General features: G+C 42.3%; 1 protein-coding gene across 10 annotated transcripts in view; it reads left to right on the plus strand.

The window, feature by feature from the left end:
- LOC109480005 (calsyntenin-1-like) overlaps positions 1 to 24,784 on the plus strand; it is a 36,400-nt gene that overhangs the window by 376 nt on the left and 11,240 nt on the right. For 2 of the 10 annotated variants that reach the window (XM_019782113.1, XM_019782119.1), the window contains exons 2-12: positions 8,593 to 8,709; positions 8,939 to 9,085; positions 9,881 to 10,021; positions 11,023 to 11,218; positions 12,200 to 12,404; positions 12,766 to 12,978; positions 13,345 to 13,471; positions 13,991 to 14,245; positions 14,731 to 14,852; positions 15,217 to 15,379; positions 15,804 to 15,961. In XM_019782113.1, coding sequence (XP_019637672.1) covers positions 8,593 to 8,709; positions 8,939 to 9,085; positions 9,881 to 10,021; positions 11,023 to 11,218; positions 12,200 to 12,404; positions 12,766 to 12,978; positions 13,345 to 13,471; positions 13,991 to 14,245; positions 14,731 to 14,852; positions 15,217 to 15,379; positions 15,804 to 15,961 — 1,844 coding nt within the window. Of the gene's footprint in view, positions 1 to 8,592; positions 8,710 to 8,938; positions 9,086 to 9,880; positions 10,022 to 11,022; positions 11,219 to 12,199; positions 12,405 to 12,765; positions 12,979 to 13,344; positions 13,472 to 13,990; positions 14,246 to 14,730; positions 14,853 to 15,216; positions 15,380 to 15,803; positions 15,962 to 17,087; positions 17,270 to 17,664; positions 17,883 to 18,796; positions 18,962 to 19,429; positions 19,576 to 19,958; positions 20,128 to 20,610; positions 20,787 to 21,252; positions 21,358 to 21,820; positions 23,646 to 24,784 lie in introns of those variants that run through there. The other 8 variants (XM_019782120.1, XM_019782118.1, XM_019782117.1 and 5 more) reach the window with 8 other exon arrangements.

The raw sequence follows: 24,784 nt of genomic DNA on the forward strand, positions 1-24,784 counted from the left end.
TTAATCTACCAATTCAATGAGAATATATTATCAGTATACACTGTGGTAAATTTGTGTCTTTAGGATCGTAAACCGGCGTATTTCGGACAGTGGTCGGTCAACATTTTTGAGATGCGTGCCTTTCCACCTGAGCAGTTTCCTTGCCGTCCGTTCGATATATGTCGGCTTGTGGTCGTTTGAAGTGGCCCCTGTAGCCTCACCCAGTGATTTAGCTTAGATTTAGCAGTTCTACAATATTCTGGCGAACATTTGTGTGGATGTGAAATCAGTGTGGAAGGAGACAAAGCCGTGTTTGTGGTGTAGAGGCCGTAATCTTTGCGTAATCTTTTCGCACCTGGACACCCGACACGGCGGCTGTCTTGGGTAATTATTGTAGCCCCTCAAGAAATTCCTCCCTAACAAATCAATACCCTGCTGGGTAAACTCGTACTGTCTGATAGAACCCACCATTAGGCAATATTCTAGTCATATATGTGGTAAATCAGTGGTACCGTATTCACCGGTGTTCGTGTTTTGCCATGGTTCAAGTAGAAAAGGAAAATGTTTCACAAACAAAGGAAGTGTGGTATGCCATGCAAATCAGGGTATGAATACTAAGATTACAAAGAAGTAAGTCAACATTTCAAAGCTGTAATTATCTCTGAAAACATGTCATCAAAAGTTTATCCATGGTGCCTTATTTTTTTGTCCATGTAGTTTATTCTTTTCTAGATAATTTTGGAAAAAGGATGTTTGATGACTAATGGCTAATGTGTGTGGTTTTTTCCCCAGAGTGAAAGGATGTGTGGGGGTGAGAAATTATGTAAAGTCTAGTTCTATGCCCCATTTGGGAAGTAACATTTTGGGCAGGACCATACGTAATTGTTCGTGACGTCTATAGGTGTTGTGCACCAAGCCCAATCTTTCAAAAATATTTCTGCATAATCGTCAGAGTTTGGCTAGATAATGAAGTAATTAAAAGTAAGTAGCTCCTTCGATCATGCCCTTTGTTTGGTGATGACACATGCTTTGATAAAACTGGCACATCAACAAAGAATATCTTATTAGTTAAAAGTTGCTTTAAAGTTTATGTCGTAAATCACGGATCATTTGAGTAGATTATGTCCATTAAAAAGTTTTATAATGCTGTAGTAGACAGTATTTTCCCAGTTTGTAAAGATGTTGTATCTGCTGTCAGGGACACGAATTTGAACCCCCTGTCACATTTATCAAATGTACCCCTGCAAAGTTCCCAGTGTGTGGGGGCACAACCCGCTAGGTCTAGTGATAAAAGTTCATAAACCATGCACGGAATGGCGTCTAAATAGCTTCATGAAAAACGTTTGAGAATCTGGGCAAGACATCATGTCGTCAAGGCAATATGTTCAGTCCTTCTGGCTATGCTTTTGTTGTTGACTTTGGGAAGAGTGTTTTTGTGTGTGCATAGTCTCACTCATTCAACACTGATAGTCTGATATCCTTTGACTTTTCCAGAGAAACCAGTTCAGAAAAAGATGAAATCAACATATGATTTTTTAAATCATAAGACTTTCCTGTAGAAAGTTTGGATATGGCTGTGAACTATGTTCTAAAGCAAAAATTATGGTAGTTGCAAAATGTATTTGTGTCATGTGAATTGATTTGTTGCTGCAGGAAATTATGTGTATTGAAGGGTCTGTAGTATCTGTTTTTCAATTTAAAAGGAGGAAGCCATCTGTCAAAGATGTTCCCCTATCTAGTTCTGCATTAGCCAAGCAGAACAAGGGCCCCTTGGGGAGATACACCTGGTAGAGACTCTGATGCGGCTGATCCATAGTAAATTGGCAGTAATTTATCATATAGGGAACTCATGATGGCAATGTGAATCCAGTACACATAATACACATCCGCACTGCGTCAGTATTGAACAAAAAGCTCTGAAAGCATAACCGGCTGACTGGAGTAAAAATGTTTGTAAGGCATTGATTCCATTATGGAGATTTATAGGAAAACGGTTGACCATTCATGTCAGCAGGGCCCATTTGCCATACCTCACAATTACACAAGTCTTTGTCCAAAATCAACCAAGAAAGACTGCTGGACATTTTAGTCTTCAAATATTGCAGAATGAAGCAATTTTATCCTCAAGTAACATTGCGACATGTGTTCAACAGCGAATTGTGCAATAGTTGAAAGTTCTAGAGCATTTATGTCAAGAATATATGACTTGCTCTCCAATGTAGGCTACCAGGGTTCCCAGAGGTAGAACAGATGGCTTTGTTTTTCCCTGGAGTTGTCCTGGCAAATTCTTATTGTCATTATTCGGTCAAGCTTAGGCAACCTCTGACCTTTAAATCACTGTGGTCTGGTTTGGTCTTTTCCTCTCTTGTCTGTTCAGTATGGTAGGAAAAGGGCTTTTTTATCTGATGTAAATCAAGTTGGTAATTTTTTGGTAGAGTGGAGTCAGGAATTTTTGGGAGTTTGGTAGTTACTCAGCCTGGATGCTCAACTTAAAGTCAATTTGTTGTGTGGCCAAGGGCATGTCAGGAGTAAACCTCAAAGACCCAGTAATTTAGCATGCTTTGTTGGCACCTAGTGATGCCCACTGACTAGTTCCAGATGCAGATTGTGGTGCTTGGTTTGTAGGGTTGGGTTCCTTGATATGTGGTCGGGCAGTCTAGAGACAAGAGAAGCATTGTCTGAAGTGGATCCTGTTGAAGACAGTACTCAGTACTGTTTCTCAGGCCTGGGGGATGGATGTGTTGTTATTTTCTCAGACTACAGGTCCAGAGTTACCTCTTGAGCGGCTAAGATGCAGGAAAGACTAAATAAACACACGGTAGCCATGGTCCCATGTTTTGAACCTGTACTCTGTCATTAATGCGGCATCTTTATGTGTGATGTCTAGTCTTCTTAGGAAGTGGCTTACGCAAAATTGGAGACGTCCTGTTCCCTATCCTACAATCTAAGAACATTTTAACTAGAGATGTTGCACAAAAGGGCGTTCGTGACCAGACGTCTTTAAAGTATATTGGATAGCACACAGGACTTAGTGCAGCAAGTTCCATTCATTGTATGGAGGTTTCTTCTAATGTAAAATCCCATCATGTGAAGCAAGGGGTAACGCTGCTGATAAATGAAGGATTTAGCCCGTCATCTTTTCATATGTCCAGAGGGAATCTTACATGGAAACCGTGAGAGCTAGAATAACAACTCTCAAGGACAGTGGATTATAGCCTTGATGGATTGTGTCTATTTTTTAATCAAATCCTTAAAAGGTAGTGAATTTCTACATGCATTTCTGAATTGTAGTTGATTTGATGGAGGACAGTTTACTGGTGCGTTTCTCCATGCACCTGTGTTACTGTGTTCTCCGCGGACATTTTGGCTCAGCTCGAGTCAGTGCAGTGCAAACAGTCAAACATTTGCTTGGTCAGGGATTCTTTTGTTGGTGGTTGTTGTGCAAGGCTCAGTGGGAGTACATGTTGTTTGCCAATGTGATTGCATCACCGTGCCCACATAAGGGCAATACCGTAAAAGCTCTGAGTGAATTTTGGTGGTTTATCTTGTTACCATGCAGAAATTGATGGATGGAATTTTATTTTAAAAGTATTCCTCGGGTTTGAAAACGAGGTCAGGTAATTATTGTTGATGTATCAATGGTTCTGAGATGCTGGTTGGTTGATTGATTGATTGACCTTTGGAGTAGGTTAGCTCTATACATGGTGTCTGATTTCTCCTGTCAGCAAAGTTGGGTTGTTTTGCTGTTTGCATGATCAGTCATCGGTATTTCATTGTTTGTGGCAGGCAAGTTCTTTGTTACAGCTAGTTATAAGGTCTTACCAGTGGTGTCATTCTTTTGTTTATCACAACCCTTAGCTCTGCAGGCTCATAAAAGTTTTATGCTTTCTCATGAAAAAGAACGGTCCATTAAAGTTTATGCTATAATCAGAGATTGTGTTTTGTAGAGATAGTGTGTTGACATCGAAATGAAGACAAAGGGTTCTAGCTCAGACAATCAGATTCAGATATGTACTTGCCAACTCTAGAGCGAACCTGCGTGTTAATGCCATGTGGCGGTTGACCAGTTATGCGATTTGGATTCAATTCATTGTATGGAGACCAGCTGCCAGACTGTGAAAGGCCATGGCTTGTATTCATAACAGTCTTTATGCTTTTTTGTTTTTTGACTGCACTGCATGGCCCATGGTAATGCGTTTTCCATAACAAAGGCTCCAATCGGCCAAAATATGTTAAAAAACGATGTAACTTGACGCAGAAAATTTTGTATACAGACCATGGGAATGTGAAATTGTACTCGTGGCATGTTGGTAGGAGGCCTTTTTAGGGGATTGCGTATAATTCTAACCACGGGACTTGCCTATCACTTATGCATGGTAGGGAGCAACCAGTAGTGGTCAATTATGGGAAACCGTTCTTTGTTATTTTTCTACTGTGTGTAGCGCACGTGTACAGCTGCGCCTGTTATAGTTATTATGTTCTGTATTGTCCCTAGATACAAAGAACTGTAATTCCCGACAATAATTCTCCATGGCATTCCAATCATAATTTGTACAGAGGAGTATATTTTGCATCCAACAAAGTAGATATTTAAGTTGTTAGTGCTCCAATTTCTGAGGAATTATGTAAAAATTTGCCTGGTAGGACTTTGTACAAAAAAAATTGATTAAATCAAGACAGATTATTGGACAAATTTATTGGCTTTACATGAGCCCAGACATTTGTTATGTGCATCAAATTTTAATCATCTCATCATCTTTTATCATTGTTCACTCAATGTTTCATGACTTAACTCTCTTCAGTTATTTTCACTTGTCAGGTCTCGATGGGAGCAGACTTGTGATCTAATTATCTCCAAGCAGATCTTTTGGTCGGGGTAAGACAGTATCAAATTGGCTAGTGTGTAACTTGGGTGGGGAAATGGTTACAGACTGGCCAATTTGATACTGTCTTACCCCCACCAAAAGATTTGCTTGGAGATTGGTGATCTAACACATATCTTTGAAATATGTCTTCTTTGATTTAGCACATTTTTAACAGCAAACACTGTAAAGATATTGATATAGAAAAGCAGTAATTTTGAATTGAAATGCAACATTGGTGTATCTTTCGAAGTGAAATGTGACCATTCAACTAGAAATGGCACATATCCTCACGTCTGCGTAAGTGGAGTCCATTATCCAGGCAATCATTTACTGCCTTGCAGCGACAAGTTTAGACTGAGTCGTCCTTGTAGGTGACCTTTGAATACCGTGCAGAATTCTTGACACGAACAGGAGTTCAGTAACATCTTGAGTATGATAACACCACTCAACACGGCCATATATTCTTCCACCAAGCTTCATTCCCCCAATTTTTAGTAGTACAGAAATTGTTCTGTTCAGGAACAATACCACAGGGTATGCTTGTGGCTGAACAAAGAATAATGGTAAGCCCTTCCTTTTCGTAGACGATATTCCACTTAGGTGTTGAGATGCATTTTACCTTCAGCCACGTCACAATGCCAGGTAGTTGCCCAAATAGCCGTCTGTGTAAGGTAGATCAGCCTTCTCAAAAAAATTTAGAGTAGGTGGCTGATAAGAAAAAGTAGCAGAAGCGAGCCGCGCAGCGGCTCGCAGGGGGAGGGTACGGGAGGGGGGTGGCCCCCCCTCCCGTTGGGGGGGTCCGGGGGGCCTCCCCCGGAGGAAATCGTAAAAATTAGACCCCTAAACATCGTTTTTGGTACATTCTGAGCAGCTTTTATGGCAATCTTGTGGCTCCAAAATTTACTGTTCGTGCACAAATAATTCCGGAAAAAGGCTGTACTAAAATTGTTTGCCACTCCGATCGTATTACGCGCGGTCCTTGCGCCCGGCCACAAAATGCAGAAAAATAAAGAAAGCATATTTAAATGTCAATTTGATCGAAAACATAATCATTGGGATGTGAAAAAATGTCACAGTTTCGCTTTTTGGAAGTTTTGTTTCTGTTTTGACGGTTTAATTCTAGCGGGGTGCGATCCATAAATGCCCTATGGAAATTCACCCCGCGTCCCGGTACACTGACTTTCGGGTTCCTTGAACAAGAAAATTACGAGAAAATGGCCAAAAATCGGCGTAGAGAAATATACATCTTCCCGAAAATTCTTTTAATTATGTATTTCTTTAATAGGATGTTGCTTAGTAGTCGTAGAAAAAACGTAGAAAGCAGCGTAAATGTGTCTCTTCTTCACCGGCGAGAGCCTGCCGGCGAAGAAAATCTTCCCGCGCTGCCGGCTGCTCGCCACATCGCTTATCCAATCAGAATGCAGGTCATGTGAGGTGAACCAATCACAGCGTCGATCGCACGCTGCTACTTAATATTCATGACAAGATGGCGCCTGAAAGCTCCTGTTTTTGTACAGCGATGCGGAGTGTGCGTGTTTTTATTCCGGGGTTTTGACGCTGATTTTTGGCTAGCCGTGATTAAGCTACAAATGCCACACTAGTGGAGACAACAGATGAGTGATCATTTTACGATCGACAAGAACTTTTGATGAATGAAACAGCTGTGAAATCTCGCTGATGGCGATTTGTTTTGAAAATTTGTCTCTGTGTATGAAAGATATGAACACGCTTCTATACATGTCTTGATATTTTTGACGTGATTTGTACTAGTTATTTGTAGCAGGAATGTTACTAGTGCCGGGAGAAGTTGGGAAGGTAGCGGCTTGATAAATTTTCGTGAGCAACGAGTTTACGAAGCAAGTTCCGCCTAGCTCGAGCGATACAGCTCCGCGGATACAACTCGAGCCCCGAACAAGACCCTCCCCCCGTAAAGTTTCGGCCGCTCTGGCCGGCCGCGGGCCGCTCGTAGAAGCAAACGCTGACTCGTGCACTAGAAATCTGCACAGGAGGCTAAGAAAGAAGCAGTTTTCAGATCCAGAAAGCTAGCAGAAATTTGTCTGAAGTTCGTCAGAAGAAATGAGCCGGTGAAGTTTGTGAGAAAATGTAACGGAGCTTACTTGTTTTTCTGAAAATTTAGACGAAAGTAGCCGGCGCAAAAATTTGAAAATTTTGACGAAAGTAGCCGGCGCAAAAATTTGAGTAGGCGGCGATTTTCGCCGGTAGCCGGCTTGTTTTGAGAAGGCTGTAGATACAAGGGTAGACTGTTTATGTTGGGGATGAAATTGCACCCCGGGGTGAACACCTGAGGTGAGGTTAACCTGCAGGTCATGGTGCATACAGAACTTCAAAGTGCCACAGGGTACAGCTGAAACAACAGCCAGGAGCACACCAGACTCACAACCAAACCACTTTCATTGCTCAGTTATTTGTTGATGTCCAAAAAAATTCGAAAGGCATGACATTAACTCAGAAATGTTATATGTAGTTATACGGATTGAGAATACAGTATACTGTACTTTGTACGTTGACGTCATCCCTTCTGTTGCGCTGTTGTACGGGACAAGTTCCAAAGGTCTTTCTTTGAATCAATAGAGGCTAGCAAGGGCAACGCTGCCATGGGTAAAGTGGCCATCTGTTCGCCTAAACAGGCTATACTGCTGAAGTTCAGGTCGCCTGGTCACGGTGTTTCTGTCATACCATTTTGATGGGTAGATTAACCTGTTCTTCCTGCCTCCATCATTCCTCCATCAGCCTGGCAATGTTTCAACATTAAAGGCATGTGTTTGGATGTTGAAAATTTAAAATGATTTGGATCTTTGCATATTGTGTGGGTGTAATGTATAAGGTAATGCGTAAGGTATATGTACAGTGTGTGTGTGTATAATGCAGTTTGTATTGGAAATTTTGGATCCAAGTTGGTGCGTCATGAGTTATTAATCAGTGTACATGGCCTTCAGACAAAGTAGACAGGCAGTCAAAGGCCCTTGTATGACGTACATTGCAACGTCTCAGTCCTAGGCGATATAGATGGCATGCATTAGTTTGTATATAAGGAGGAATGGCAGGGTTATTGATTTTTCAGAAGGCACTGCAGGGCAGGTGGTAGTGCAAAAATTAGTGTGATACTCTTGCGTGAGCAGTTTACTGACAGATGAATTTTTAATTTGCTGACATTTTGAGTTCATCCAATGGTTAGGTTGACAAATGATCTGATGCTCAAATTTCTTTGTTGTAAATAAAAACAAGCCATGTACTTGCATCTTATGTGTGGTAGTTATGCTATCTATATCATCTTGTTAATGTATTGATGGAAATGTAGGTTGATTCTAGACTTAGGCCACACCAATTTAATTTCTTGGTTAACGGATTCGCCGCTTCATTTTTTTCTGATTTGCAAATAAAAATAAAAATTCAGAATCAACTGCAAAATGCTCATATTTTTCCCTGAACAGTTGAAAACAGTCCTTTTCTTACTACTTGTTACATTCATTCCATCTTTCAATGCAGTGGTATCATTAAAAGTTCAAAATTCATTGTTTAAATTTTGAACCAGCCTGGTGTGTTGACTTCATAGCTCCTATCGTACCATTTTGGGCCATAATAGGATGCCTAGGCCTGTTTCTATTTTTTTTTCGCCCGCCCGCTCCATTATTTTCCTAGAAAAATCCGTTAACCAAGAAATTAAATTGGTGTGGCCTTATGCGTGCTTCTGGTGTTCAGGACTGACTGCTTGTATTCTCTCTTGCAGAAGATGTGAAGTCTTGGGAGGATGATATTGAGAAGGTTTGGACCAAGGGACAGGACTCCTCGAGCGAAGATGACAGCGATAAGTACTGGAGAGAGACCAAGTCCAGCGAAGAAGATGGTAAAATAATGCTTAATAAATCTTCAAATGGTATAAGAATTACATGTTACAGGATTTTTAAAAAGTTGGAATATAAAATTTTGTGCCAAGATCCTCAATACTGGTTCCACCAATTCTGTGTATAATGTGATTTTTACGTACTGTGTAGCATCTGACAAGCTATTAGAATGGTATTTTCTATACCTTTACCATAAAATTGATTGTAAGGAAGAGTCTTTTGTGGTACTAGCATTGAGTGATGATGACTGGTTGAGGAGCCAACTAGAACAACAGAGGAGGGCACAACAGGCCAGTGAGGTCGCTGCACAGCGCCTAACGTTCGACAGCCTTCCTAAACCTTTGGACATGTTTCCTAAACAACAGGGCAAATCTTATAGTGAGTTAAAAATGGCAGTACTCTACTACTGGTGATGGTAGGATTCAGAGTGGGTGGTAGTTTAGAAGAAGCTTTGGAAGAACAAAGAAAGCTGTCTTCCTTTCTCTTGAAAGTCTGGTGTACTCTCATACTAGTTTTGACATCTTTGTAGTGTTCAGTATTCCGCTGTTGAAGCACCTTCTTTCATGTTTTCTCTCAAAATTCGAAATGACTGGTGACCGGTAGTGCTAGAGCAATGGTGATTGGTACTGTGGGAAGAATGTGTTGAGGGAAACATTGTTTGCTGTGTGTTCTCTTCTTAATATATGCTTTATTGGAATACCTCTATGTATACTGTGTTAAAAGAAGTAATACTTGGGATTAGTGATGCATGGTTCACTGGACTTGGATCCGGACTTGTAAGAATGTTTAGGTTCAAGTCCAAAAAAACCTAAAAGTCAAGAACTGAGTCCGGACTTAAAAGACCATTTCACATACCCCTTTTCTTTCCAAACCACCTAAAACCTTCTGTAGATTGTAACATCTTTGCTGCAAAATGAAGAAAACATTGCCATCGGGCATCGTCAAGTACCGGCCTCCATGTTATATGGCCAAAGTTTCACCCAGACATGTCAAAACATTGCAAGGTTGCCAACAAAGCAATTTTGTATATGCCAGGGTTTAGGACTGAACCTAAACCTCTGGACTTGAATCCGGGCCTGAACCTAAAATTGGGTTTAGGTATGCATCACTACTTGGGATTATCTGGTAAATGGAGGGGAAGTTGTGGTGCTTAGTGCCTATCTGCCCTTCCAGATGCTGAAGGAAACAAGCACAAGCCATGGCTGGAGATAGAAGATGGGCAGATCTTCCACGGACTCATCAATGAGAACGACATGAGCATGGTGGAGCTCCACCCCAAACTGAAGGCTTCAGATAAGGACTCTGGAGACGCTGGTAAGTCAGCTTTAGAGCAGTAAGCCTGTCCATGTATGTATATATGTATGTATGTATACAGTGTTAACCTAGATGTGTACAAAGCTGGCAAATATACAGGTAAACTTAAGTTTTACAGAGAGTGGAGCTTCACCCCAAACTAAAGGCTTTAGATAAGGACTCTGGAGATGCTTGTAAGTCTTTGCAGAAATGGAGTCCTAAAATCAGCTCCAAAACAGTTAGCCTGTCCATGTATATATACAGTGTTAAACTAGATACGTAGAAAGCCAGGTTTACATACAGCAGGTTTTTTTTATAGAAAAGTATGAGGGAGCGAATTTCCATTATTCAGATGTTTTTGACGTGGTTTTTGACGTGGTTTGAGGTTCATGCAATTGACAAATTGGTAATTTATAAGAGGGAACTCGCCGATTGCATGAGGGAGCTGCGCCCTTGTTCCCCTGTTCAGAAAAACCCCTGTACAGGTTAACATGTTTTTGACAGAGAGAAGCCAACAACCTGTTATTATGTGCACCACAAAATGATGGCTTGGCTAGGCAGGTGTTGGAACCCAGCCGCCAAATTGCCGTGAATAATAGGCCGGATCTGTTATTGCTGCAGAGCCAGTCTGTTTTCTCTTTTGTAACAACATTCAGAAATAGCTCGCTGCCTGTTAGGTATGGTAATTTGCCATGTTTGTGCCAGTGGAGTGCTGCCTAGAGGGGACACGTGTCTATTGTCACCCGCTAGAAACTTGTCGGACTAGGTAGCATTAGTTTTACCGTAAATCACTTTTTTTGTGATACTTTTACATTTGCGGTTTTCGTGGTCACTTCTGTAGCGCAAATTTTATCATTACCGTGAGCAAATAGGTTGCTGTCTTCTTTTTTCTGCACTTGCAACCACGACCCTATCCATTTTTCCATCCATTTTTCTGCTACAAATATTAAGTGATTTACAGTGGTTGTTGACAACAGAAAGTGTTTTTGTGTTAAAAACTCGCCATCCCTGTCTCCCCACAGGTAAGATCTGCCAGTTCAGGATCACGCAGCAGGACGTTCCCTTTGATGCGTACGTGTTGAACCCCAACACCGGCGAGGGCTACATCCGCGCCCGCAAAGAGCTGAACTGTGAGGACAAGAAGGAGTACACGTTCACCATCCAGGCCTACGACTGTGGCATCCCTGAGAAGGGCATCCAGCAGAAGAAATCCCACAAGTCAGTCCTCTAGCTTTTGAACACAATCAGTCCTTTAGCTTTTGAACACAATCAGTCCTTTAGCTTTTGAGCACAAGTCAGTCCTTTAGCTTTCGAACACAATCAGACCTTCAGCTTTTGAACACAATCAGACCTTCAGCTTTTGAACACAAATCAGTCCATATGGTTTTGAACACAATCAGTCCTGTAGCATTTGAACACAGTCAGTCCTTAGCCTTTGAACTTAGTAAGTCCTTTAGCATTTGAACACATGTCAGTCCTTAAGCCTTTGAACACAAGCCAGGCCATTAGCTTTTGAGCACAGTCAGTGCTTCTGAACTATTCCCAAGGCACTTGTGATTTCCTGTATTATCTGGCTATTGTTCCTAAAGGTTAGAAGATATCATAATGTACTCTCTGGAGGATGTCATCCGTCAGGGTAACTAAGAGACTAGATCTGTAAAGGAACTGCGTTTGCTTATTCCCCAGGGCTACTGTTCGCATCCAGAGTTCATGGCCAGGGTGTGAACCTCTTTGATAGGATTTTTTGTGTGTGATATTTTCTACAAATTTTCTTTTTGGTGTGAAATTTTGACCCAGGGCCACTGTCCCAAGTTCACTGCCAGTGTGTGAAATTTTCTAAGAGGATTTTTTTGTGTGTGTGAAATTTTCTTAAATGTTTTTTTTGTGTGTGAAATTTTCCTCCAGGGCTACTGTTTGCATCCAGGTGAAAGATGTGAACGAGCACAGCCCCAAGTTCACAGCCAGTGTGTGAAATTTTCTGATAGGATTTTTTTGTGTGAAATTTTCAAAAATATTTTTTTCTTGTGTGTGAAATTTTTCTCCAGGGCTACTGTTCGCATCCAGGTGAACGATGTGAACGAGCACGGCCCAGAAAACTACAGAGGATGGCACCCAGGCTAAGAGTTCACAGCCTGTGTGTGAAATTTTCTAAAAGTATTTTTTTGTGTGTCAAATTTTCTAAAAAATTTTTTTCTCTAGGGCTACTGTCCGCATCCAGGTGAACGATGTGAACGAGCACGGCCCTGAGTTCACGGCCAGCGGGTACGAGGCGACCGTGATGGAGGGGAAGAAGTATGAGAACATCCTGAAGGTGGAGGCGGAGGACCGCGACTGCTCGCCCGGATTCAGCCAGATCTGCAGCTACGAGATCGTCACCCCCAACGTGCCCTTCCAGATCTCTGAGGTAGGTATCTAGTGCCTCTTTGCAGCACATAGGGCTTATACAAGAAAACAGTTACTCAAGAAACTGGATAGAATTTAAAAAACTGTCATTTGGACAGTTTTCAAATCCCATCCAGCTGCTTGACTTAACTCTTTTCTTGTGTATCTTATTACCTTCATTTACGCAACATACTTATTTTATAGTGTATATTAGTGGTATATAGTCCACATGGCAGGATACTTTGCAAGTGAGTCTCGAGTTCACAGTTGTTCATGTTGAGTTGTGAGTTGATACAAAGTCTGTCAGCAACATTGTCCTCTGCATTTCAAACTTGGAGCCTCAGTTGTTGAGTTCATAAACTAAAATGTTTCTGTTCCTCTAGGATGGCATCATCAGCAACACCGAGCCCCTGCAGTACGTCGACGGCCACAACTACATCCTGACGGTCACCGCCTACGACTGCGGCCAGAGGCGCGCCGACCTGGACGTCTTGGTCACCATCACGGTCAAGGAGCAGTGCCACCCTGGCTGGAAGGACTTCCAGAAGCGCATCGAGTACGAGCCCTTCAGCGGCACCAAGGCTCTGCTGCCCAAGGTTAGGGAAAGTTTATTGCAAATACATGCCAGAGGGCTCATTGCAAATACAAACAACTTGTATGAAAAAGAAAATACGATGATATGATAGACTATGTACAAAGTTGTACTACATTATACAACATATTTGTTACTAATTTTGTTGGGTTTGACTGCTTCTTTTGAGGCAGTGGGATACGAATTTACCCACATCTTCTATAATATGTAGGTACAAAATGTATTTTGATTTTAGTAGTAAAATTGTTTTCTCTTGGTGGGGAATAGTGGGAAAGTAGGGGTGCATTTTAGGCATGGTGGTGAATAATTGGTTTCTGATATCATAAAACGAATACTTAGAGATGAAATGGTTTTCTTGATGAACCTGTAGGTGTACCTGGAGACATGTGGGGAGGAGGTGTCTGACATCACCACCACCTTCACCCTGGAGACCAGCCACATCGGGAAGGGCTGCGACCGCGACACCTACTCCTCCAGCTCTCTCCTCAAGCTCTGTGGTGAGTTTTACGTTCACGGTTTTTACCGCAAACTTCTCGGGTGTGAAATTTTGCTACCGCAAACATGAAGTGAATTACAGTAACGAGCACAAGTTTCATCTTGAAAAACAGAGCTAGCTGGCAGGTTTTGTACAATATCAAATTTTAATGCTAAAGATTGTAAAGAGTGTACAAGATCTTGGGAATGTATTTGGATTCTATTAATTTTAGTGTAGATGATGTGAACTTTATCTTTTCAATATACATCTATTTTGTATGACTCTTACCTTTTCCCTCATGACCTCAATGAAAAGCTTCACATGAAATGGTTCAAACAGACATTCATTGTGATAAAAGTGTTGTCTTTCAAAATCTATCCAGTTGCTTGTGTACCAATTTCCTGAGTCGTAACATAAAAGTTCATCTGTGTTGGTATAATACATAATGCCATAATGTATTATAAAGTCTAGCCTTTTCGTCATTCCTTGAGTTGTCTTTGCATTGAGGCTTTAAACTTGATTTTGCTGTTGTTTTTCCCAGGTGCCTCCCAGGGCAGTATTGACCTGCTGCCTGCCCCCGGGCTGGGGAGTGAGTGGACCCAGAGCCTGCCTACCGACGAGGGTCACGAGGGAGACCAGGTCTTCTCCTTCGACGGGCGCCAGACCGGCGTTCAGATCCCCGAGGGCGTCGTCCCCAAGAACCTGACCAACCAGTTCACCATCGCCACCTGGATGAAGCACCGTGAGACCTTTGGAGGAGACAAGGAAACCATCCTCTGCAAGTCTGACAAGAAAGGTGGGAAGGCACAGCCTCACTTGTATGAGCACATCAGATGAATATACTGCACCTGCGCCAAACCCGTAATGTATTGTGCATAGCAGAATGTCTTATATAAGGCCGTATTCTTGCATATACGGTTAACACTCCTTCTGTAGTTTCCAGATGTTATGTTCTGCAACAGGCAAAATTCTGATGCAACTTTGACCAAAAATCTAGTGAAGGCTAGGCCGTGAAAAATGAGGGTTTTGCACAGGCACAGTGCGTTCTGTCGACGTGCTTCTTGTATGCTGTAGTGTTTGGTTAACAATCACAGAGCAAGCACTTGCACAGAAGAGCCACCTAGCAACTAGTAACAAAATTGCAGATTTTCTTTCAATAACTAACATTGCAACTGGCACTTGGGCATTGTTGATGTTGCCTTGGTGGGAAATTAGGGAAAGTTCCAGAGCATGTCTGGAAGGGCTTAATGCTAACTACAGTCTCTCTTCTCCCCTCCCTAGAACTGAACCGCCACCACTACTCCCTGTATGTGCACAACTGCAAGCTGATGTTCCTGCTCCGCCACGATGGAGGTGATCTGGAGACCTTCCGCCCTGCTGAGTTCCACTGGAAAATCCCACAGGTACAAAACCCTTTCATACTTCAGCTTTGGTGTTTTTTATTCCAACATGTCATGACTATACATGGTGACGGCACACTCAAGTTATTTCAACTTATTTTATGCCGCCACCAACGCAGAGGACAAATATAGGACAGGACAATACTCATTTTTACTTAAGTGATGAAAGTCGTGTGAAATGCCTTTCCCAAGGGCACAAGATCGGTGGCATGGCAGGACTCGAACCCGGTACCTTTTGGTGTCTGTTCGATGCAGCTTTGGTGTTGATATTGTGAATATTTGGCATCCTTATTTCAGAGAGTTGATTAGCAATACCTAGAGACTAACAAGAACTACAGAATTTAAAAGAAAAACTGTTTGTTTTCAGGTGTGTGACAAGCAGTGGCATCACTACGCCATCACTGTGGACTTCCCAGAAGTGAACCTGTACGTTGACGGCATCCCGTACAGCCCCTTCCTGGTCACCGATGACTGGCCACTCCACCCCAGCAAGTTTGACACCCGCCTGACACTCGGCGCATGCTGGCAGGGTAAGAACAGTTCAGCTACTGTGTGATATCTTCTAAAATCACTGTGTGTGTGTGAAATTTTCTAAAACTATATTTTTTTGTGTGAAATTTTCTAAAATGATTTTTTGTGCGTGTGAAATTTTCCTAAGTGATTTATTTTGTGTGAAATTTTCTAAAGTGATTTTTTTCGGTGAAATTTTCTAAAATGATTTTTTGTGTGAAACCTTGAAATATATTTCAAACTTTTGGTCTCTCAATTTTTTAGATAGTATGAAGTCATTTAGACTTTTTAATGGCAGTTTTCAAATTGTATTATTGACAATGACAATGATCTTTATTTTATACATTCATAGAGACTCTACAGCTCTAAAGATGTGCTGCACTACTGTTTACATTGTGTATCTATTATTATTGGGTTGTACTAACATTGCTGTCTTGATTTCAGGTGGTGACCAGGAGATGTCCCAGTTCTTCCGTGGCGAGCTGGCCGGCTTGCTCATCCACCCCGGCAAGACGGAGACACGACGTGTCATCAGCTGTCTCCACAACTGCAATGAGAGTCTGGAGTTCCACTCCTTCGACGAGACCGGCCCCGGTTCAGAGGTAACCTGCATGCTGTTCATCTGTCTGTCTGGAGAGGGGATAGGGCTTGACTAGTCGCTGCTGTCACGGCACACTTGTTTTGTCTAAGCTTTTAAAGCACAAGTTAGCAGTGCTTCAGTGAAGCAGCTTTTCACCATACACAGTACAGTAGTCATTCCAGCCATGCTTTCACAACAGAAGCATCACATTAATGATGACTGTTTTCCATAGCAGAAAAAATATATCATTTGCAGAAACGCCTCAAATCATTGTCAAAGTCGGTATTGCCAGCCACTCTACACTTAATTTGTCACCTGCCTTTATCTTTTCATTTTTACTTAATTTCGCCAATACTTAACCCTGCACACTGCTATCTCTTACATCTAACCTAACTTTCTACCATTCCCACCATGCTTCTTATAGCCTGGTTCTTAGCTCATACCTAACTCCACACATCTTTATGGCTCACATTCACAGCCTTGTCTCACAACACCATCCCTTTACTAAATGCTTGGCAAGGATCGTTCAATTTCTCCCCTCGTAATCTATTCTAAGACTGTAAAATAAAAGAGAATCGAGTTAAGTGCTGCATGCCTGACTTTATGGAATCCAGCATCGTTGTAGCCTCTCTGAGAGGCGGATCTAGTAGTGTAAGTATATCAGGAGACAATGCATGGGCATGCTGAACAGTAAGTATTGCACCCAGTGAGTTTTTTGTAAAGAATTCCTTGTTGGTGTTTGTGATGGTTGATAGTTGTTATGTGGACACACTGTCTCTCCTCAGAGTAAGAGGACGAAGCGGGAGGAAAAGAGGGATAGTCTTTCCCCTGTACGTCTTTCCTTGCTGTCCTTAATTTTCTGATTTTCTGCATTATTTCCCATTCTGCCATGACGGTTGGTTATGTACAGCCTGACAGCATGAGATGTTGTGTTACATGGCTTCTGTTGTATAGGAACATGGCTGGAATGAAAGTTCTTGAAGGTTTTTGCCTGATTTTTTCCTACTTTCTATGATTTCTGTTACAACTTGCGCACTGTAGGTCTGCTATTTGCCATTTTCTTCCCATTTCTTTCTTTTCAGAAACATGAAAAGATTCACATAGAATTTCTAATGGCAAATGTCTCTCTCTCCTGTAATGTTGCTCAGGTTCACTTCAACCCAGATCAGACACAGCTGTTCCTGAGGGGTGAGTTTACCCCCAAGAACCCCGACAATGAGGCGTACACCCTGGACAAGTACACCAAGGTGCTGCAGAAGGTGGCGTACCAAAACGGTCGCCAGTTCCCCACTCCCGGCATGCGCGCCCTCAAGATCCACACCGAAGTCAAGTAAGCAGAATCACTTAGTGATACAGAACGTCTGCTTTTCAGAGGTTTTAGATGTATCCTTAAATATAGTTCTAGCTCCTTTTGTCATGGAATTCTCACCTCACCTATCCCTTGACCTCATTGAGGCTTCTTGGGGCACCATGACTTGATTCACTATCCTCCTCCATTTAACTCTGTCCCCTGCCGCTCTCATGGCTTCAGCTAAGCTCGATCCAGTCCAATCTTTATGATGTCTCACCAAATCTTTCTCTAGTCTACCCCTTTTTCGACTTCCTGGTACTGTCCCTTGTAGTACAGTTTTTGCAAGCCCTGATGACCAAACCATCTCAGCATGGAATTCTAGCAGGTGTTTTTTTTTCTGCTCCTGACCTATGGTTGCACCGTTCCTCCCCCAGCTGCTTTGATGACGAGACGTGCATCGAGGTTCCTGACGTGGACGCCTACGTGATGGTCCTCCACCCCGAGGAGCCCACCATCAACCTGAGCGGCACGGACCACCTGGCTCGCCGCGTGACGGAACTGGACCAGGGCGTGACTCCCTTCAGGGACCTGCGCATCGTGAGCACCATTGTACGCGACGTGGAGGAGGAGGAAGAGGAGGAACTTCAGGAGGGTAGGAACACTTTACTATTAAAGCTAGCATACTATTGAGAAATACAAGACTGCAGTATGAGTAGGTAGTATTGCTTGGAATGTTTGCTGTGTGTACTGTCTTCCCCCCTGGTTGGTAGGAAAGGAGCAACAAAAAGATGAGTCAATGCGACTTCTGCATGAACAAATTCCAGATTGCACCAATTCAGCAGGAATACTTGCAGTGCTTAAAGCCTTACTGATACTTGTTCCCTTACCAAAATGTTGGCAACTTGATAACCGTATATGAAATGCAAACATAAGATGGCATGGAGGTAAATTTTTGTTTGCATGTGAAACCTGAGTGGAACATTAAACAAGAGATTGGCAATGTTCCAGTGACACTGACAAAACAAGCTCTAACTTGCAAAATAAATGTGCAATGGTACTTTTTTTTACTGGTGTATCCAGATGTATACAGTCCTGTAGTATGAAGTAAATTTTTAGCACCCCTTTTGTGTATATTGTAACCCACCCAAAGTCCTGAAGGTTGCCCACCTAACTGAGCCTGTTTGTTCCGTGGATGCTTGCTTTGTCCAGAAGGCTCAGCTATGGCAGGTCAGTACGTGTCCACCCAACCCAAGCAGCCTGCACCAAAACCTCACCCGGCGCTTCCGTGCCCAAACTCCATCTTTTTGTCACAACATTACGCCCATGTTTTTTAAGACCAGGCGACTTTTTTGCCGAGAATTTTCCATGTACATCCATTGAATGTCTTTCCTACAAGATTTTTTGTGGAAAATATTTATTGCAAGCTTTGTATAGCCTGCCACAAGGTGGAATATTGAAGCATTCTTACCATCACAGCATGAAAAGACGAAGCTACCAAGCATTTCAACAGGAAGCAAGTGTCTTCATCACACAACAGTTGACTGCAATACTATTATTGTTCCCTAGGAGGCGCCACTGAGGTAACCCCCATCAGCCATAACCTGGATGCGTGTCAGATCACAGTGGACCCACCACTGGAGTCTGGGAAGGAGGAGCTCACCGTGCCCAAGGAAGACCTGGCTCGCCTGCGTCTGGAGAAGTCTACTGCTACCAACGGTCTTGTCATCAAGGGTAGGTGTAGAACTTCAGGGATTGACAAAGTAGAGGACATGTACTGAAGAGAAATATATGTCAGCAAACCAACTTAGCATCTTTTTGGATGCTAAGTTGGAAAATTAGGGTAGAAAGAGGCATGTATTGGAGAACTGGAAGTGAGAAATTTATGTCAGCGAACAAACTTAGCATCTTTTTACCTTTCCTGTTGAAAAAGTAAGGTTTAAAATTTCCTACAACAATCCAGACTTAACTGAAAGCCAAGTTTTTCTTGTTGTACCAGACTTGGAAAGTTGGAAACCCCATACTTTGGCTAGTTCCTTGAGTTCAACTATACTGATCTTTACTTAATCATACTTTATCCACTTGACTGATCTTAATACCTTTTGTAAAGTCTGACACAAATTCAGTCTGCTGACTGCTATGTGTTGAGCTTCTTTCTTTCAATAAACCCATTATTATCCTACTGTGTGCTCTCTCCTGTAGGTGTTGATACCATCGCAAACTACGAGGATATCCTGCGTAAGGTTGTCTACCGTAACTCCAAGGCCGGCGACTACTTTGACCGCGTCCTGAAGCTGAAGTGCTCCGAGATGAACGGCCGCTATGAGAGCAACGAGTACGCCGTTGAGGTACATACTGTTCCTTCTGCATCTAAAGACAATCATTGTCTTGATTTTAGAGCAGCATTCTAGCCAGTGTCTGTCATTTGACTGAATTTTTCCACTCGCAACTCGCAAGATGTGGAGAGAGATGTCATTAAAGTAAGCTCAGTATACCTGCAAAATTTGCCCGTCAAAATGCAGGAAATAGCGTTTCAGGGGGTCAAGATTGAAACCCACTCTAGGATTGTTGCACCTACAGTGCTCAACATGATCTTACTTCGAACAAAATTGAGGTTTTTGAAAAACATTTCAGGTTGGCTAGAACACTGTTTCTGAGACATACTTGTATTGTATGTACTGTTATTTAATAGTAACAGGTAATGACGAATGTGTTTCTCCTGTGTCCACAGCTGAAGGTCCTCCACACCCTGAATGTTGCCAACCCTGAGAGCCATGTGAAGGTGGCCGCTGTGGCCCACAACGTGCCCGCCCAGTTTGTCCAGTCCAAGAGTGTTGTCCACGAGGCGGCCGTGCCACGCCAGGTGCCCCAGGTGGTCGCCAGCTCCCAGTCTGCCAACGGTTAGTACCTCTGTCCTGGAGGCTTTTTGGTAGCCGCAAAATGTACTGCACCTTCGTGAAAATTGTAGTGTATTGTGCATAGCACTTAGGCAGAACATCGTATTCGAGTATAAGGTCGTATTCGAAATTGAGCAAGCAGTCTTTTACAAGTACTGTTTTCTTGATACTTTTATATTAGTGGTTTTTGTGGTCACTTCTGCACTGCAAACTTATCATTTCCATGGACAAATTATTTGCCGACTTTCTTTCTGCTGTACCTGCTACCATTGCAAACGTATAATTTCGTAGACATGTCCTTTTTTTTTACCGCAAACATTTCCAGTAGTTGAAGTGATTTTCCTGTTGTCATTGCAGTTGTCACCTCCTTAAGTGATTGTGAATGTATAGGTCTGCGAACATGTTCATTTTTCTCAGAGCTCGAACTTCACTACTGCAAACATGAAGTGATTTACAGTTGAAGTGATTGTCCTGTTGTCTGTGCAGTTGTCACCTCCCTGGTGATCGTGATCTGCGTGGGCTTCCTCATCTTCATGATCGTGCTGGGCGTGTACCGCATCCGCGCCGCCAACCGCCGCAACATGGACTCTGAGTGGGACCAGGCCGGCGAGCCTCGCATGGAGTGGGACTCCTCCGACCTCACCATCACCGTCAACCCTATGGTGAGAGGCATCATGTTTTTAACTAAAGAAGTAACTTGCGCAACAGTTGTACAGGGTACAAAGTATGGCATCTACTAAGTACATATTAACTACATTTTCATAATGCTAACGTGACTAATACATGAGTGGTTGGCTAGCATGGGATAGCGATAGGTATGAACTTTTACAATTATTAGAGGAGTTTCTAATATCAACTGATGTAGTAGGGCAGATACTACTATTAGGTTTGGCCATTGAAGGCTATGGTGAAATGCACTAAAACAAGGACTCCAAAAGTACTTTCCCACATTTTAGACCCTGCCTGTCCCTTCTAGCCCAAAGTTTCCAAACTGGACCAAAGTTTTCAAGAGCACAAAGTCTTTTCAAAGATATTCAATAGGGACAACTTGACAATGTGGCAGTGGTACTGGTAAGCATCTGAAGTTCTTTTTTGTTGATTTTAATCTTTCGTCTTCTTTTTGCCCAGGATGTTGAGTATGAGGGAGCAGAGAGCGACTCCTCTGACGATGATGATGACAGTGCGCATGACGACTCCGACAGCTCAGATGATGATGATGAGCCCCCAAGAGAGGTACACAATCGTTTCATGTAACAACTGCCAGGGCTCAAAATACTGGCTGCATGTGCACCTTAGTGCACCCAAATTTGAAGCTGTGCCCCCAATTTTTTTCTGTGGGTGCACTGGTCCACCTATAATTTTATGTATGTTAAATGTATAGTAGTATACAGCATATTCTTAACATCTAAGTGTCAGAAGAAGAATAAAATCTTTAATGTAGTACTTTTGAAAATGAAATATTAGTTTTTGCTGACATGGTGCACCCAAAAAAACGTTTGTGCACCCAATTTTTTAGGTTGGGTGCACCAGTGCACCTTTATTACCAAAAATGAATTTTGAGCCCTGACTGCTCTTGAACTTACCTGAAAATAGAAAGAGTTCCTTATGTCTTAGATGGAATGTTAGCTACAGTAACTATTAATGCATGGTGTGTGTATCTGCATGTTTTATAAGATTGCATGTGACCCTTTTCTAGGTGCTGGGCTACGAACAGGAGCTGGAGTGGGACAGCACTGCCATGGTGGCGTGAACCAGCCTTGCCACATGATTTAACATCAAATCCAACAATCATACATAGATGCAACAGATACAAGCCAGTGTTTCTCACAAAAGCAGCACTTTCTTGCCCACGGTATTCATACCGTGGACACGGACTTGTTCTTAACAAAGACAACACACAGACTGCATCTTAGCTTTGTTAGTGTAAAAAGATTTTGATACATGACCAAAACAATGTACAAAAAGGGGAAGTTGGACAGGGAATGAAGTTTTGGGAAACGTGCCGAGAAACACTGTCGAGTATTTGTCCTTTTCTCTCTGATGATCACCAAATGTTGATTGATTGAATTAATGAGAAATGATGAATTATCCAATGGCAGGGCCGTGATTCACAGCTGGAGTGGGACAACTCAACACTGAGCTTTTAAAGCGACCAACAACTGGATAGGCTGTACTGAGAGAACAAGAGACAGCAGGAAGGAGGAGACTTAGTATAAAGAAGTGGCGATTTCTGAGCGGAAGAATCTGTGTATAAATTACCGTACATAATGACATGCCCAGGACCATCCCCTGAAAAATAAAAATTCACAGAGATGCACTCGCGCTAACGTTGCATGGTAACTGGCACCTATTCTACAAGACTTAAAAAAGCTTGAATGGAGGCAGGTTGATCAAAGTTTTATTGATGGTTGTAACAAAAAAAAATTACTTAAGTCATCTAGAAGTGATGCCCTTGTGTAATGTCTACTTAAAAGACCAAGTGATGTAAGATGTATGGAAGCAATAGTTGGCTAAGCAGTGTACTTGAAGACAGTAAGTTAACCCCCGTAACACTACGATCCTCGAAAGACATATCTATTTTGATGTGAGTGGTGTAACTCTTAGCTTAATGATCATAATGATAGCTTTGCATGATGTAAATGATGAAATCATGATAACAGGAGAAACTGTAGAGTGTGCAGTGGGAGGGGGGCATTTTAAGAACAAAAGGTGTTACTTCTAATAGATAATATCTGTATAAGGACATGGTCCTGGGCATATTTCTATAGAGAAAATAGGGTGTACATGTATACAAATCAGGATTGGGTATAAGATTATTAACGTAACTACAGCTAAGTTTGTCCGTAGTAGAACTCAATTGGATGTATTATGTGATGAAAAAAAAAATGATGCTCATTCCTAACTTAATCGTATATGCATATGGAACTGGTGTGAAGCTTAAGAATACATATCTGCGCAGTTGTATGAAGACAAGAACAAAAGTACTGAATGTGTAGCTAGCTGCAACACTGTAGAGTTTTGTAATCCACATTTTAGGGATTGGGGATATAGGGTTGCACTCGCTGAGTTGATTTTATGGTATTTTAATATTAGTGTGTGTGTGAGCATGTTGTAATGTCTTTAAACAAGGGTTATAAGGTTGTGATTGTATCCATTTTGTTCTGATTTTTTTTTGTATTCCTGTCTGCTTTGCGTCCTCTTCCAATGATTTGTCCTGCACTGTTTTGATAATAAAAAGAGAGGGATGTATAATTTCTCATACCATAGAAAAATACTGTTGGCAAGAAGCAAAAGGTTAAGATAACAACAAGATACAAGACTTAACGTCTCTTGAACATTCCTGTATATGTAGAAGCACTTACGAAACTGCTGAACGTATTCCCTGTGTAAATCTCTTCACATTTCTCCAGGCTTTCATCATGGCAGGATAACATCTACATGTACTTATACTTACCTACCCTTCAGGTTTGTAAGAATCTGGACTGTGTTGTACTGTCATTAAAACTGTTTGGCTTTCCCCACACAAGTGTGGAGTCGTTTGTGTGTTGCTTTCAACTCGGTTGGCAAATGTTAGATGTACAACTTAAGTAATCTCCAAGCAGATCTTTCGGTGGCAAGACAGTATCCATTTTTCCTAGCTTCGGTGGCTAATGGACACTCCTCTGGCCAATGGATACTCTCTTGCCACCGAAAGATCTGCTTGGAGATTACAAGTGAAGTAACACAAGTGTAATATCAAGAGCAGTAGTTGGTAACTGGCCAATTGGTCAGTCTGGCCAATTTGATTCTGTCTTTGCCCTTTACCAAAAGATCTGCATGCTTGGAGATAAGTTTATGATATCAAAATTTGAAAATGTAGAAATCTTGTTACTCCGTGAAGGAGGTCAGGACCTCCTGACGGAGTGTTGTGATCGGCTGATTTTTCATGTTTGCAGGCAAAACACTGGGTTCTCTTTGTGTAATCGGCACGCAATTTTATACGCCGTCTGCGGGCATGCCCGTGTTGATGCACGAATGTGTATTTTTGCCGTTGCTGCTTTCGCGGTCAATGTAATATTGCAGACGCACCCCTACAATTACGAGGCGAATTGGAATGGTCCAGAAAAACGCGTTGTTTGGAATAGCAGTGGGGGGGGGGTGGAACTTCATGCAGATACGGGGTGGTTTTGATAAGTGGTTCCAGATGCTTGCCCATGCTTAAGAGATGCCAAGTTTTTTGGAAGATGTTCGCAGCCAAAACGCATTCTTCCGTACGTCGCATTTCTGTGTAATTTCGTCATGTGGTGTGGCATTATGTCCGGGATGATGCACGTCTTTTTATTTTTACCGTAGCTGTTTTGATATTGGAGTAAATGGTATTTTTCGAAACATCCCCATGTCGTTGAAATGTTGTCGTCCGTTTATGTCACCGGTAGTAAGTCGCGGCGGGGCTGATGGGGCGGAAATGTGGGGTGGTCAGAGGTCAACATTAAGAAATGTTAATACCGATGACGTAATCCTATCGATTTCAAACTGGTCGGGTGTGGCGACCTAGTGGCGGCGTGTATTTAGTCACGTAGCAACTGGCCGGTCGTCCTAGCAACGACACATGGCCAATATTTTGGGTTGGGCCGCTCCATAGTGTTAGTGGAGCAGCTCTTTGTAAACATGGACAATATTT

This window comes from Branchiostoma belcheri, unplaced genomic scaffold (genome assembly GCF_001625305.1).
Source record: "Branchiostoma belcheri isolate BF01 breed outbred unplaced genomic scaffold, Haploidv18h27 scaffold5, whole genome shotgun sequence".
In the NCBI taxonomy this organism is placed as follows: Eukaryota; Metazoa; Chordata; class Leptocardii; order Amphioxiformes; family Branchiostomatidae; genus Branchiostoma; species Branchiostoma belcheri.